At 38.7% G+C, this 17,174-nt stretch overlaps 1 protein-coding gene across 2 annotated transcripts in view; it reads right to left on the bottom strand.

Annotated features, from left to right (window-relative positions):
* The window catches only part of LOC149239688 (uncharacterized), a 74,111-nt gene extending 57,245 nt beyond the window's left edge, over nucleotides 1–16,866 (bottom strand). Inside the window, exons 1-3 of one of the 2 annotated variants that reach the window (XM_089373486.1) lie at nucleotides 16,748–16,866; nucleotides 16,247–16,526; nucleotides 16,095–16,150 (exon numbers count right to left, since the gene is read on the bottom strand). In XM_089373486.1, the coding sequence (XP_089229612.1) occupies nucleotides 16,095–16,124 (30 nt within the window). In that variant the 5' untranslated portion in view covers nucleotides 16,125–16,150; nucleotides 16,247–16,526; nucleotides 16,748–16,866. Of the gene's footprint in view, nucleotides 1–16,094; nucleotides 16,151–16,246 lie in introns of both variants that reach the window. The other variant, XM_089373485.1, reaches the window with a different exon arrangement.
* Between the last annotated feature and the right edge of the window lie 308 nt (nucleotides 16,867–17,174).

Below are 17,174 nucleotides of genomic sequence, written 5' to 3' on the forward strand. Positions count from 1 at the left end.
ACGGTAACCCTATATACTTTATCTTCTAAACAAGAAATTGAAAGTAAATTCTTTTTCAAACCTGGAACATAGAGTATATTGTTGAGGTGTAGCTTTGCTCCATTTTCTAGCTTCAATGATGTAGATCCAAGGCCCTTGACTGCATAATTGTTGTTGTCTCCTAGCTCCACTGCATGAGATGATTGTTCCTTTGATAGAGTATGAAGTTGTCCACTTTCTCTTGTCATATGTCTTGATGCTCCACTATCAATGATCCATGCATTGTCATCATCAAGAGTACCTATAAGTGCAGCCAAGAACCCTTCGCTTTTGACTTTCTTAGATAAGTTGTAGATGATCCTTCCAATCCAGCTTCTTGCAATTCTTATGATATTGAATCCCATCTTCAAGTAACTTGTCATAGAGGGAGTAACCTTTTCTTCCAAGCCAACAAAGTGATCTCCAACCTTCTTCGTCCTTAGCTCTGATACCATGTTGAGAAATCAATACTTGTAGGAATTAGGGTTTTGATTCCTCTTCTTGATAATTACTTGTGAATTATGTTGGCTTCTTTTACTTCTTTATTAGATTATAATTCATCAAGCAATTACCAAATTATGTGTATGAAGATCACAAGAACAAGAGACACAAGATGTAGGCGCACAGCCAAGGCAAAACACCTACAAGGGGAAAACCCAGTCAGAACTCTTCCTTCAGTAGTTTCAAGAACAAGATGAGACAATCCAAGACCCTTTTGACCTAGACACAAACTTCCTCCAATCAACAAGTCAGCCCTTCCTTCTTCTCCAATTGACAGCTTCCCAGCAGTAATTTCAACCTAAAACTTCGACCTTCCAGCAGCAGAATTTCGACCCCCCAGCAGAACTTCAACCTGCAGTAGATTTCATAATTTTGACCCCAGCAAATGCCTAGTAACTTCGCACGTGAGAGAGATAGATAGCCCAAAACTTTGATTTAGATCCTTCCTAGCACACTTCGTCCTTCTCTAGCTACTTCGCACTTTTTCTACCTCTCTTGCTCGTATATCGAACTTGTTGAGTGAATGTTGCAAATGGATTGAATTGCCTCTCTATATATAGCCTTTCTGTGGGTCAAATTGCCTTAATGTAGGCCGACTTCATAGGGACAGGGCCAACTTGGTGTGGAGGTGTCAAATGACCTATTTGACTCAAAAAACATTCCTTTTACATTATACAAAAGCCCAAGAAGAGTCTAATAAAAATAACAATGCCTCTATTGACTCAATATAAAACCTAGAAGCCTAAAATGGAGGCTTTAACCTAAAAATGATGACCCAAGCATGAAACCCATGCTTTAATAAGTCATTTTATTAATAATAAAATTTCTTTTGACAAATATATTACATCATACAATTATGAAGACTGAACCTAGTTACATTCTTCAACATCAAGCCACAACGAACACACCAAGAATTTGAATATTCATTCACAACAAGACTTCTCTATAGAATTGCAAAAACATTATTGCCTTTGGCTATGGATATGAGATGCAATGGCTACGGAACCATCCAAGATCAAGAGTCTAAAGAAAAGAACGTGGACTGAAGGCTAAGTAATAGAAATGCAAAAACACTATTGCCTTTGGCTACGGATCTAAGATGCAATGGCTATGGAACCATCCAAGATCAAGAATCTAAGGAAAAGAATGCTAACCAAAGAAATAAAACCAAACTACTATAAAATTAAATTAAAGAAACAACAACAACAAAAAACTATTGCTATGCTCAATAACTGATTGATCTACAAAAAATATTGATCTAAGCAAAACTAATACAAGTGCCTAGTAAAGAGATTTAAGAAAGAAAAGATATTCAAAGGCATGCCACGAATCTCTCCTTAAGGAAAGGAAGCAAAGAAAGCTATGTAAGCTTAATTGTTTGTGTGCATGAAAGCACCAAAGCAAACAACACATGTAAGGAAAAAATATCACTAAAGCAAGTGGACTAAAGTAAGCAAACACATGCAAATATGTACCAATAGCTCCAGTTAGATATTCAACTAAGCCCTCCAAACTTCTTCAAACTTATTTGACCCCCTTTTGGCATATGAATCTCTTGGTATTTATATGCCTCTAATTCACACAAACCCTAATTAGGGTGCTCCTCCATAAGGAACCTTTATGGTTTGACAAGTGCTCATGTCACGTCAAGGCTCCTAATACTAGGATGCATTTCCCAAGGCTCGTCTAAACCCTATCCCAACTGTTCTCTTTCCACACAAGCACTCCAACAATAATGATCTAATTATTCACTATTTTATACTTTTTTTCTCCTTTTTATTAAAACCAACATATTCATAACTTAAAGTTTTCAATAATTACTTTTCATTAGGTCAGGACTTATTTTCATTATGGCCAACTTGTTCATAACTTATATACAACACCCATGTTTCAAATTGTATTTGGCCTCTTTCTTTTTAAGTGTTCCTCCATAAAGATCATTTATTGACTCCTTTAGTAGCCACATAGCGATGAAGTGAGTTTTGACAACATCAAGGGGCTTTTAGGCTCATTCCAACAAGGTTGTTCTCCAAATCTATAAATCAAAAGCTCCAAGTAATAACAACTTAAAGGTGAGGAAGTACTTGGCTCCCCCAAAAAGGGTTTACAAGCACATCTTAAGATATCCTTTGGAAAGGACTCTAGGTGTTCCTTACTCATCAAACATCCCTTGCAAACACCACTAGTAGAATATATTTGTGGAAAGCCTTCAACAAGCTTAAGGTGACTCATGTGCCTCCAAAATCCATAACTGGTGTGAATAAGACAAATGTGCCATAGCTCACTGCCATCATTTGCATTGGCCACCATTTCAATGAACTTATTTGAAGCTACGAGTGAAGATGTCCCCACCTTGTACATGTGTTCAATTTCATCACAACAGCCAGAGGCAACAAATTTGGAGTTATCATCGATGTCTTTAACAACCCATTTATCTAAAGCCAAATTTCACGATTTTTATTGGCATGAGTGATGCGGTAAATAGAGAAAAAATTGTGGCCAACTCCAAGAACATGGATAACATCGTTTATTGAGCATTATCAATTTGAACAGTACCACAACCAAACACTAAGAGAGTGGAGTCATCACTAATAGTTATTTGGTCACATTTATGCTAATCACTGTAATCGAAGTGTTAATTCTTTTATACCAAATCTGATTTATTTTACTTCAACAATTTATTTAAAACCCGCAAAAAAATATTTATTTCAAATATTTCTAAAATTGTTGATAAAATAAACATATTGGTATATTAACTCGGAAAATAAAATGTAGCAGAAGTGAACTAGGGAAATCAATCACACTACAATAGCAAATTTGTACCCAACACAATCTTCCTTCATATTAAAGTTCTTTGGAAATTTGGAACTAGACCCACAAAAAAATATTTAGGAAAATAAAACTATTGGGAACCTGGAAAACCCCACTGGGAAAAATCGACCTCAAGGAAATTGGCACTGCTAAAGAAAGTCGACCTTTGGAAACTTTAGCCCCCCTCACCAACAATTTGGCCCCTCTCTTTCCCCTCATATGGCCCTTACACACTTGAGAAATTCGGCCTCAGGATATTTCGGCCCTCCTCCAATAATTTGGCCCTCCTTCTTTAGTTGACTCGACCTCTCTCTCCTCGCTTCGACTTCCCTAAAATTTCTCCCAAAATTTGCTACTGCAATTCTTCTCACTTCTATGCAATCTAATCAAGCCTCTCTCTCTTGAAAAAATCACTTCCTCAATAATAGTGTATCTTCACCTCTCCCTTAAGCTTATTTTACAATTTCATTAAGCCAAAAATTTCTAACCATAATCTCCTAAGTGATAAATGGTTGAGATTAGAACTAAGTCACTTAAATAATTTTATTATTTATCCTTAGAACTTTGGCCTAATAGTCCACAATAATTAATTATTGTACTTATCCTAAGTTAACCTTAGGAAAGAAATCATAAAATCACTTACTCCACCAAGCTAGCACTTAAAAAGGCAATCAAATAACTTCTACATTCTAAGACACAAAGCCAATGTAGAAGACCTTCCAAGGCTACAAAATCAACACAGGGAGGAGGTGTTGATGCTTTGTTATATGTCTAGTAGCCCTAGAACCCACAACTATTCTTGGGTGGAGATGGGTGGTCACCATAGAGGAGTGTACATACTCACCAAACTTACTTCGAAGAGATCATTATTTCCAATTGTTTTCTAAGCACTATTTTCAATCTTTCGAAGATGAAAGCAGTAGTTTTTGAACAGATGTTCCTTCTTATGGCAATATGAACATATTGCCCTCTTCTTTTTGGAAACAATAGAAGCATCCCTTAGAGACTCACGCATACATGAGGCAGTAGCCTTGATGTAGACATAATCCTAGAGAGAGAGTTCACCCAAGTTTCTCAAGGTGACTTGATGCTAGATAAGATTACAAAATGCATCTTCCAAAGTAGGAGAAACAGATTCTGGAAGGAAAAGTAGTTTACCCATGTTGATGAAGGTGACTTGATGCTAGATAAGATTTAAAAATACACTCTCCAAAGTAGGAGAAGCTATGTTTAGAAAGAAAAGAGCATTGCTACAACAATGATAGCAAAATTTTGAATAGAGGATAGAGTAGAGATTAATACGAAAAATATTAATATATTCAAGGTCCACTTTTACCTTTACCACCACTCGTTAAAGTGTCTTCTTTCAAGTTCTTGAACTTGGAAATGTACTCCTCAACGATAGCAAAAACACCCATTTTAAGATTAGAGAGTTATGTCTAAAATCTATTGATTTGAGTGATGCTCACTGCACCAAATAGAGTTTGGAAAGAATCCCAAACATGCTTTGCATTTTCATCGTTTTATTTGATGGGCTAAATTGGGTTCCATGAATAGAGTGATCAATTCAGGAGCTCCATCCTTCTTCAGAGATATGAGATCATAATTGTTGTCAATTCCAACAGCTCCAAATACATCCATAAAACTTTACTGCAAAGTAGAACTGCCATCTGAACAACCCATGTATGATAGCTAGCCCCTATTGAGGTGGGGGGAAGCCATTTTCCATGCATAGATGTCATAGTACTAGTGCAGATCAGCAGTGACTTGTGGTTGAATTAGAGGGGAAAGGAGTGTATTGCCCTTAAGGAGGAACCAAAATCACAACAAATTTCCTTAAATTCACCGGAAACCCACGAAAAACTAGCAAGTAGGGATGTGATGGTGAAGATAAGAAGTCTGAAAACCCCTAAAAAAACTTATGTGTGTTGAAAAATATGGTGTTGGAAAACCCTAATTTCAGATATATAACAACTTTGAAACAAAGCTGAAACCCTAATTTCAGATCTAAAAAAATGATGAGTGTTGGATAAGGGAAGCAAAATCCACACTAGATCTAACACCATGTTTGAAATCAAGAGGTAGAGGATCTACAGTGAACTATCCAACAAATTGTAATCCAATAATGTTAAAATTGGTAGCTAGGGCCAAACTCCATGTGGGTTAGCTTATTTATGGCATCTGTTATTTTTATTGGATCCCTCTCATCGAGAGGTGTAGGATTGATCTAAAGATCATCCGATTCCGATAAGTATTCATGGAGTTATGAATTTATTTTGATTATGGAATTATTATCAAGCCGACCAGCAACTTGAGTAGGCTCAAAAGCCCAATAGACATGTCTATTCATCATCTACGTTTTAGTATACATATAGAGGACTTCAAGTCATTTCAACACATACTTGGGATCTCTTCCTCTTTACTTGTCTTTGGGTTTTAGTAGGAGAAGAGATCCTAAGGGATAACGCTGCCCTGATCCAGAAAGCCGGAAAAGCCAGAACTGCCGAGAAAGCCGCCATTGCTGAAAAAGCCAAAACTACCGAAAAAGCCAGAAAAGCCGAAACTGTCAAAAAAGCAAAAAAAGCCAGAACTGTCGGAAAAGCCGGAACTGCCGAAAAGCCGGAAAACCAAAAAAGTCGGAACTGCCGAAAAAGCCGAAACTGCTGAAAAAGCCGGAATTGTTGGAAAAGTTGAAACTGTCGGAAAAGTGGAAACGTCGAAACTGTCAGAAAAGCCGAACTGCCAGAAAAGCCAGAAAAGTCGGAAAAGTCGGAACTGTCGAAAAAACCGGAAAAGTTGGAACTACCGAAAAAGCCAAAACTGCCGGAAAAGGCGGAAAAGTCGGAACTGCTAGAAAAGTCGGAAAATTCAGAACTGCCGGAAAAGCCGGAACTGCTGAAAAAGCCGAAACTATCGAAAAAGCCGGAACTATCGGAACTACAAGGAACAACCAGAACTACTGGGAAGGCAACATGGTGCAGCAATGGCACATAATGTAGTACAATGATGATGGGTGTAGCATGGTGCAGCGCGGTGAGGTGCAGCATGATGACGAAATGCAGCACAATGATAGGTGAAGGAGTCACCTTGGAGAATCAATGGAAGCAGCATATCTTCAACTGATCTCATGTATCATCTTCTTAGAGATGATCTATGCTCTTATCTAGATAAGTCAAAGTGTTGACTTCTATTGTAAATGTACTATCTCTCTCTCTCTTTCTTTGCTAAACTTTGAAGAACATAAAAGAAGAATTGATCAAGGGTTTCCCCACATTGTGGGGTTTGTCCCTGGCTAGCGCCACATCTTGTGTCCTCTTGTCTTGGCTTGTCTTCTGCGGTTTATATTTATGTTCTATCTGCAGTTTACTTTAACGCTGATGTGATTGCTAATCTGGAAAAGATAATGAGCTAACTGTGAAAATTGAAATAAATTGCTCTAGCATAGAACATACCTAAAATTAACATGGTATCAGAGCTGAGGTGAAGGCAACACCCAAGCAAGAGTGAAAGAGCAATCACCGAAGACAGTTGCGAAAGGACAAAAGGATCAGTGGATTCCTCATCCCTCTTCAAATTCGCTGAGGGTGAAGTCGAAGCAGAGAATATTATCAGAATGGCGCAGCGGAAGTTTCTGATGGCCTACCTAAAGATCACTTCATTGGGAAGTTCGGATCTAAGGGTGGAAGGAAAGGCAGATGCCTTGGTTGCAATAAGTTTGGCCATTATGCGAAGGAGTGTCTGAATGGCAGAGACACATCTCTTGATGAAGATAACAATCATTCCAGGGACATCTTCAATGATCAAAGGAATGACGGGTAATGCAGGTCATCAAGGAAATGGTCAACTCTTCAAAGAAAGCAAGGAACCCCAAGTATGAAGAATCAAATGTTGTTTCTTATAAGATAAAGAAGTGTTATCTTGTATTGGCCCTCTCCTTCAGATTCTATGGGAATCTGGCTTATTGATTATAGTGCTTCGAGGCACTTCATCAGATAGATGGGTGCACTCTCTAATTTGGCAGAGATAGAAACAATCGTGGAATTATACTTGGAGCCCATGCCACCTATCCCGGAAAGGGTGTAGGGAATGTTATCCCTCAACTAAATGAGGGTAACTCAATTCATTTATAGAATCTCTTTTATGTACCTGATCGCAAGAAGAACCTGGTGTCCATTTCAAAAATGGAAGTCAAAGGTTTCAAGGTGGCACTCATCGATGGAAAGGTATATGTTTGAAAATAGAATTTTCAAAGATGTTTTTGAATTCAGAGTTGTATCAAGTTGCAGGAAGTCCACTGGGGACTGGGACCATGTCCATTGACACATAGCACTGAAGGTCTATGAGTCAGATGGTGACAGGGATGCTTGAATTCAAAAAGAGCATGACCATTCCCCTCATGTAGCAGGTCCACAGGTTTGGAACAACCCAAGGGGTTTGAGATTGATGGTCAGGTATCTCACGTATGCAAGTGGAAGAAAGTCCTCTATGGCTTGAAGCAAAACTCCTCGGGTGTAGTATGAGAGGATTGATAGCTATTAGATGAAGCTGAAATTCACTAGGAGTGAAACTGATCCAAACCATTACTCGAAGGTTGTGGATGATAGACCTCTCATACCAGCACCTTATGAGGACGACCTATTTCTGACAAGCGCAGACCCTCTCATTTGCAAAAGTAAGAGGGAGTTGGATTCCGAATGTGGAATGATAAACTGCAAGCCTGTGACTACCTCAAGGATCTTAACTTTCAGAAGTTATATGGTAGTGATGTCGGACCAGATTTGGGAAATGCCTCTGAGTTTCATAAACTCATTCACGTTGATGTTCTTGGTGAACTTCCGTCCGAACATATGTTTTGCAGTTAGCATGGTGAGCTCACATTTGGTTGAGCCTCACTGGATTGGTGCCAAGAATCTTCTGAGATATCTTCAAGGCACAATCTCTCATGGATTGAGCTACACTGCCGGAAATATGAAACCGCATGATTATTCGAATACTGAATGGGCAAGCAGTGTGGAGGATCACTAGAGCATTTCTTAGTGCTGGTTCTCTTTAGATTCTGCTTCGATATCATGGATGAGCAGGAAGCAGAAATCGATTGCTATAAGCACTGCCAAGACCGAATACATAGCTACGAGTATGATCTCATGTGAAGCTGCATGGTTGCAGAAGCTCTTAAGTGAGCCATTTGTACACATGATGAATACCACTGTGATTCTCTGTGACAACCAAAGTGGGATTCGATTATTGAGGAATCTCATATTCGATGATTGCTCTAGCAGATAGACATCAGATACTGCCTTATCTGGGATATGGTAAGTTGATAAGCGAGGAGGCTCCATCGCATTGAGACTGATGTACAGGTCGCAGACATTTTGTCAAAGCACCGGGGAAAGGTCAAATCTATGACTTTCCCGAACGACTTGGAGTCGTTGAGAGACCTTCTTATAAGGGTCCTGCATGTTGCATGCATTGAGCTCTGGGAGCTCTGGGGGGCTTGGGGTACTTACTGGAGCAACATACGACCACAGGGCGACTCACCCTCCCCTGGTGGTGCGCTATGAACAGGATGAATAGTTCTCCTGTGAACCGAGATGATTAGTTCTCCCATGGCAAATATGTAGCAAGATGATTAGTTCTCCTGTGAGGTCTGGATGATGTGTTCTCCATGACGATTATGTAGCAGGATGATTAGTTCTCATGTGAAGTTTAGATTATGTGTTCTCCATGACGATTATCTAGCAGGATGATTAGCTCTCCTATGAGGCATGGATGATGTGTTCTCCATGGCGATTGTGTAGCAGGATGATAAGTTCTCCTGTGAGGACAGGATTGATTAGTTCTCCTGTCGAGGCATCCTACCTATGCAGTCTGGGACTCATGGGAAGTACCTCTCATCTAATCAATGAGCAGGGAAATGAGGATAGGGACCATAGTAGTACCAATGGACGCATCGTTGTATCTACCATACTCCCTATGCTAGGACGACCTTCATTGATCTGGGATCAATGATACTGGTCTGGGACCAGTTGTAGGAGTTGTATTTACTATGATGCTGACTTCAGATCGGTTGAGACTGGTCTGGGACCAGTGGTACATACTTTGAGACTGACTTCGGGTCAATGGAGGACTGGCCTGGGACCAGTGAGAGTGGTACATACTATGACGCTGACTTCGAGTCGGTTGAGACTAGTCTGGGACCAATGGTACAAACTCTGAGACTGATGATACTGGTCTGGGACCAGTGGTAGGAGTGGTACCCACTATGACACTGACTTTGGGTCGGTTGAGACTGGTCTGGGACCAGTGGTACGCACTCTGAGACTGACTTCGGGTCAATGGAGAATGGTATGAGATATTCTCGATCAATTCTTCTTCTTCATGGTTCAGCAGAGCTAAGCAAAGAAGAGCTAAGCAGAGCAGAGTAGAGCCCGCAGAGCAGAGCAAAGACAGCAGAGCTGAGCAGGGCACTGATGGCAAAGATAGTACAGTCGGACACATGGATCAGCAGATGGAGTTCTCCCTAGTTGGGAGGGAGTGTTAAAATTGGCAACTAGGGCCAAACTCCATGTGGGTCAGCTTATTTATGGCAGTTGATATTTTTATTGGATCCCTCTCATCGAAAGGTGAAGGATTGATCTAAAGATCATCCGATTCTGATAAGTATTCATGGAGTTATGAATTTATTTTGATTATGGAATTATTATCAAGCCGACCATCAACTTGAGTAGGCTCAAAAGCCCAATAGACATGCCTATTCATCATCTACTTTTTAGTATAAATATAGAGGACTTCAAGTCATTTCAACACACACTTGGGATCTCTTCCTCTCTCTACTTGTCTTTGGGTTTTAGTAGGATAAGAGATCCTAAGGGATAATGTTGCCTTGATCCAGAGATCCGGAAAAGCTAGAACTGCCGAAAAAGCCGGAAAAGCCGGAACTGCCGAAAACGCCGGAAAAGCCGAAAAAGTCAAAACTGTCTGAAAAGCCGGAAATGCCAGAACTGCCGAAAAAGTCGAAAAACCAGAAAAGCCGAAACTGTCGGAAAAGCTGGAAAAGTCAGAACTGCCAAAAAAAGCCGAAAAAGCCAGAACTGCCGAAAAAGCCGAAAAAGCCAGAACTACCGAAAATCCAGAACTGCCGAAAAAGCCGAAACTAATGAAAACGCCGAAATTGTCAGAAAAGCTGGAACTGTCAGAAAAGCCAAAAAAGCTGGAACTGTCAGAAAAACTGAAAACGCTAAAACTGCCGATAAAGCTAAAACTGTCGGAAAAGTCGGAAAAGCCAGAACTACCAAAAAAGCCAAAACTGTCAGAAAAGCCGGAAAAGTTGAAAAAGTCGGAACTGCTGGAAAAGCCGAAACTGCTGGAAAAGTCGGAAAAGCCGGAACTAGCAGAAAAGTCGGAACTGTCGGAAAAGCCAGAAAAGTCGGAACTGACAAAAAAGCCGAAACTGCCGGAAAAGCCGGAAAAGCCGGAACTGTTGGAACTGTCGAGAACAGCCGGAATTGTAGGAACAGCTAGAATCGTCGGGAAGGCAACATGGTGCAGCAATGGCACATAATGTAGTACAGTGATGATGGGTGTAGCATGGTGCAGCGTGGTGAGGTGCAGCATGATGACGAAATGCAGCACAACGATAGGTGAAGGAGTCACCTTGGAGAATCAGTTGAAGCAGCATGTCTTCAACTGATCTCATGTATCATCTTCTTAGAGATGATCTATGCTCTTATCTAGATAAATCAAAGTGTTGACTTTTCTCTGCTGAACTTTGAAGAACATAAAAGAAGAATTGATCAAGGGTTTCCCCACATTGTGGGGTTTGTCCCTGGCTAGCGCCACATCTTGTGTTCTCTTGTCTTGGCTTGTCTTCTGCAATTTATATTTATGTTCTATCTGCAGTTTACTTTAATGCTGATGTGATTGCTAATCTGGAAAAGATAATGAGCTAACTGTGAAAATTGAAATAAATTGCCCTAGCATAGAACATACCTAAAATTAACAAATAAACATGCTGAAAATGGCAGCACGACAAAAGACTTCAATGGAGCACAAGATAAGCAAATTGGTGTTGATGCCCTTAGGCAAAAGAATGATGAATGTGATGTTGTCACATACGAGGAATGTGGTGCACTTATACCACTCCACTAAGGTTGGGAACCAACCCCAAGCAGAAGGCCAGGCTAACATTACCCTAAATTATAATGAATATAATAAAGTGGAATAATCGTGTAACTACCCACAGGTTGGCTCAATAAGAGCCTTAACCAATCACAAGGAGGGCTGGCACGCGGCCACAAGTAAAGATTAGACAAGAAATCCCAACAGCCACATAAATGGCAATTACAAATACACTAAGATACAAATTTTACAATAGTACAAACATTTACAATTTGGAATAAGTAATGAGTCCTAAATTAAAATGTTTATCAAAATATGGGATTAGACGTTAGCCCTTCACTGAATAATTGCATTAGAACAGGTTTAAATATAATAAAATACAAAATAAGTGCCACCGCTTTGTGATATGGAATATATAAGCATTAGTCAATAATAACATGTGGGATTGGACATCTAGTGATTCAACATGCATATATTACATAGAAGGACCTGATTTGGAATAACACCATATAAATTTTAAATTGTTCATTTACAAGTATGTTGTCAGTGATAGACTCCAAACATGGTGTTACAACTCTGACCTGTTTTAAAATCTTTCAAAGACTTTTGAGCATTCATAAGCCTAGTAAGTGTTCTTGAAAAAAGCCTCCTTACTAGTAACCAACTTCAACGAAGCTACTGACAGTAGGAAAAGTGGCTTGAAGCATGTATCTCCTTCCAGGTTTTCCAAGCAAAGTATCTTACTTAATCCTGATATATATAAGCCCCTTGTATATACTTTCCCTTAATGAATCCATGCTTCCTGTACAGAGGATTTTTCTTATTTTGCATCTAAAATCACAAATTCTCTTCATGAAGGTGGAAACCTATCACCATTTCACTCATAACAGACCTTTGGAGGCCTGCTGCAGAATGTCCATACCAATATCATTAGCTCCTCAAGTAATGTTTAAAGATGGCTTAATGATAGTAATACTATTAGCACCTATAGTTCCGGGCAGAAAGTGGATGGCTTCCAGCTAATACAGTCTTTTCACATCTAGTTTCTAGGCACCTTGCCACTTCCAGAATCCTTAGCAATAGGTATGACTGGGTAAAATTTCAACGCAACCTTGACAGAGTTGACAGAGTTTTCAGTTCCATAATTCTATAAATCAGTGTTCCAATATCTATGTAGCTGTGCATATGGAACAAAAGACATGGACGCAGACTCCCAATTTACCAATATTGCTGAAAATGCATAATAAAACCTGAGAAACACCCTGATTTGCATTATGCTGATTTCACTCTTATTTATGGTACCTGCCAGTATGGCAGTATTAGATTTTCGAACATATATTATTTTTGCTATCATGCTATGTGGCATTTTAATCTTTGGACTGTGATGCTGGTAGATAGATACTTAATGAGGCCTTTATTGTCTTGAGCTAGTGCTAAGTGATGGCCTGCATATGCCGCCTGCTTTTTGTATTAAACTCTATGTATATTTTGCGCTATATTAATAGAAATTTGAAAGCATTTAACAGAGAAACTGTATTACTGTATCCACAGGAGCTTTGAGGCCAGATCCACAAATCCACATTTTGGATCCGGATACAGATATGGATCCACTCAGATCCATATAGGATCCACCACACAAACAGATCTGTCAAGCCCAGAAATGGATCCTGTGCCACTGGAACGGATCCTGTGCCAGCTAGCCCTCACATGCCAGATCCCAAGAAAATAAAAAATAAAAGTAGAGTTTCGGTCTTTCTGTTTCTCTAGGATGTTTGCCACCTGTTTGAAACACTAAGCAGCGGATATTCTAATTACTTTTAGTTAGATTACTTATTATTACTCTGTAGACTGTATAGCTGAATAGGTAAGTTATTAATCACCTGACAGCCTGTAGGCTGTACAGCACATAATAATGCTAGCAGGAAAGGTTTGAAGCATTAAAATTTTTATTTTCGGTTTCTGGTGATGCTAACAAGAATGCTCTGGGAAAGCTCTGAGAAAGCTCTGAGACATTATATTTCCCATCCAACTCTAGGTGAAGGCTCCTCTTAGAACAGTATGATCCAAGGGCTATAGCATGTTGTCAAACAGTGTACAAAATTCATTTACCATCATACCTAGCTGGGAATCTTTAGACTTTAAGGCAGATTTCAAGAAAGATGACTGGTTGATCATGATGTAGAGTTGAAATATCAGAAGGTGAGGATGTAGACCCATTTCAGGATATGTAGTTAGACCTACTCTACATTACCATATCAATCGAGTGATCATTGATGAGACACTCAATTTTGTATTTTCCAATTATCCCTATGAGGCATGATGCATCATGATTTCAGTCTTCAGATTTATAAATATCTAATGATTTCAGTCCTAATATTGTGATCATGGATGGTTTGATTCTTAATTTGAATATGTTTTTTAAAACATAAAAGTTATTATTTTTTTTTTGTACATAACATTTCCCAGCCATATCCAGATCCTGGCTTTTCAAAAATCTGGTGGTTCCATACCCATTTCCTGGTAACTTAGCAGAAAACCTGTTGAAATACAAAACCCTAACACAGCAACCCAGATCCAAATCGGAACAGGTCGACCCAAAGGCCTTACCCTCGTATAATACACCAACCAAAATTGGGAGATTAGTTCACAGCAGTTGAAATTACAACATAAATTTTGAAAACAACGTTTGAAATGGGAAACAAATGGTCTGCATCATGTTATTGGAGAACCCAGTTCAGATCAAGTGAACATAATATATCCTTTTGACCAAGTGGGTTTGTGATTGTCAACCTTGTTTTAGGTCTATAATCAATGTTTCAGTATCTATGTTACTGTGAATGTGGAACAAATGACTCTCATGGATGTGAGCTTCCAATTTACCAATTCTGTTGAACATGCATTATCAAACCTGTGAAACAGCCTAATTTTACTTCATTAGGTTGACTTCAATCTTTGGCAGTATTAGATTTTGGTAAATAGGTTATTTCTGCTATCGTGCCATGTGGCACTTTGATCTATTGACCGTCATGCTGGTAGATAGATAAATAATTAGGCCTTTATTGTCTGATGCTAGTGCTGACGATGGCCTGTATATGCCGCTGCTTTTTGTACAAAACACTGTAGTACGTACATTCTTGTGCTATCTTAATTGAAATTCTGAAGCATTCCCAAAAACCTGAGAAATATAAAACCCTAACATAGCTACCAAAATCCAAATCAGGAGAGGACAAGGGCTGTCTGATGTAATATACCAATTGAAATTGTTCATCGAAGAACCTGATTTGGAATTCCTCCATACACATTTTTATTTGAGTATGCTGTCAGTTGCCAACTTCAAACATATAGTGTTACAGCTCTGTGTGGCCTATCTTCAAATCTTTCAAACATTTATGAGCTTTCAATATCCTTTCAACTGTTCATGAAAAAGGCCTCCTTACTAATTTCAATGAAGGTAGCAATAATAAACAAGAATGTATCTCCTTCCAGGATTGCCAGGCAGAGTATATTGCATAAGCTTGATATATACAAGCATATTGTTGCCTTCCGTTTGATCACTCCATCCTTCCAGTGTAGAGGATTTTTCTTCCTTGTAAATGATTATCCAAAATGCCAAATTATCTTTATTAAGACAGAAACCTGTCCCCATTTCACTCATGAGTCATAACCAACCTTTAAAATCCTGTGGTCAAAACCTCCTTACCATCAGTTTTTTAATATCTAGTTCCTAGGAACCTGGCCGCTTACAGAATCCTTAGCAATAAGTGTGACCGAACAAAGAATCAGCTCAAGGTCAACACTGTTTTCAGTTCCATAATTCTATAAATCAGTGTTCCAATATCCACGTAGCTGTGCATGTGGAAAAAATGACTTCATGGATACAAACTTCCAGTTTAACAATTTTGTTGAACATGCAAAATCAAACCTGAGAAACAGCCTGATCTTCAATTTATTTTCATTATGCTGATTTCAATCTTCTTTTTGCTACCTGCCAGGATGGCAGTATTAGATTGTGGGAAATATGTTATTTTTGTTATCGTGCTATGTGGCATTTTGATCTTTGGACTGCGATGCCGGTATATAGATAGCTGGTGAGGACTTTATTGTCTTAAGCTAATTCTAGCGGTAGCCTGCGTACGCAAGCTACTTTTCGTACCAAGAAGTAACATTTTTGTGCTACATTAATAGGAATTTTGAAAGCATTTAAAAGAGAAATCCCGAGAAATATAAAACCCTAACAGAGCAACCCAGATCCAATCAGGAGTGGAAGGAATAACCCTTATATAATACACCAATCAAAATTTGGGAGATTAGACCACAAGAGTTGAAATTACAACATAATTTTTTAAAGCAATGTCTGAAATGGGAATCAAACTCTATGGTCTGCATCAAGTTACTGAACAGCTCAGTTCAGATCAAATCAACACATGTCCGCCTGACCAAGTGGGTTTTTGATTGTCAATTAGTATTTAACTCTAAACCATTTATAATTGACGCCCACGGAAGAAATGTATGCAAACCATGGAGCCTAACAAGGAAGCAGAACCCATAAACCAAAAATATAAACAAATCAATAAATCAACATTTAATTTCTGGCATTCATGGAAGAGATCCATTGAGTGCGCTGCTTAAAAGAAGAATAAAGTGACCTTATCTGGGTTCCAGCAGTCTTCAGTCATAGCTTTGAAATTGGGTTCTCAGATATCTGCCATCACGGACATTTGAATTTTAGTTTTTACTTGCAACAGATAATTAGAGAAAGACAAAGAAATTTTGATGGAAAGGGATTGCAATTACTTACAGGCTACAGTACTGATTGTCGCGTAGAAGCTGCAAATAGCGTTCTGCGGAGTAGGGATGCAAGGGGCAGACAGTCATAACGAATTGAAGATAAAGGCAAGGTCCAGAAGCCACGGAGGAGATATGGCATTGTGTTCGACTTATAGTTTCTCGTAAATGCCAAAAACACGGTGCATCCGGGATGGCCACTAAATACCCTCCTGGATTAGATATCGATTTTGGAGGATTCTCTCTCGATTGTTACAATTTTTAAAATAACAAACACTCCATTTTACCACCGCCTACGATCACAAAACAACAAACAAATTGACCGACTGACTGGAGTTATTGAATTAAAGTGCACGCAAATCGAAACTCCAAACTCCCCTTCTCTCCTCCTCAACATGCAGATGCCACTTTTTAGCCCTCTTCCGAATTAAATACTAATGGGCTTCCAATCTCGGAGAATTGAACCTTCTCTTAGAAAAACAACAACAATTACCAAAATCCATAAATTCTATACCTGGCGCATGTCTTGTTTTTTCTGGAATCGAGCCCTAAAACAGACATCATGTGAGCTTCTACATCTGTTTTTAGCATATCAATAGATTTTATTGGAACAACCATCCCATGGTTTGATGCTTTAAAAAAAATGATATGAAATAGAGTTTGACTAATACAGGTTTTGAATTTGAATTAGGTTGAAATTTGCGAACAGCGTAATATGTTTTTTTTTAACTTATAAAAATAAAATGGTTAAAAGTGTGAGTGTTTTTTTAATATATTGGGAAAATTTATTATAATTTGGTTGTTAAAGTTGATATAGTTCGCAAATTTATTATAATTTGGTTGTTAAAGTTGGTATAGTTATTGTTGTTTGTTATTTATTGATGTAGGTTGATTCATTATTATTATTCAAGCAAAATTATATCAATTGTAATTATTTATTG

Source organism: Pinus tabuliformis, chromosome 8 (genome assembly GCF_031772625.1).
Source record: "Pinus tabuliformis cultivar Carrire ecotype Pingquan chromosome 8, CPIR1, whole genome shotgun sequence".
In the NCBI taxonomy this organism is placed as follows: domain Eukaryota; kingdom Viridiplantae; phylum Streptophyta; class Pinopsida; order Pinales; family Pinaceae; genus Pinus; species Pinus tabuliformis.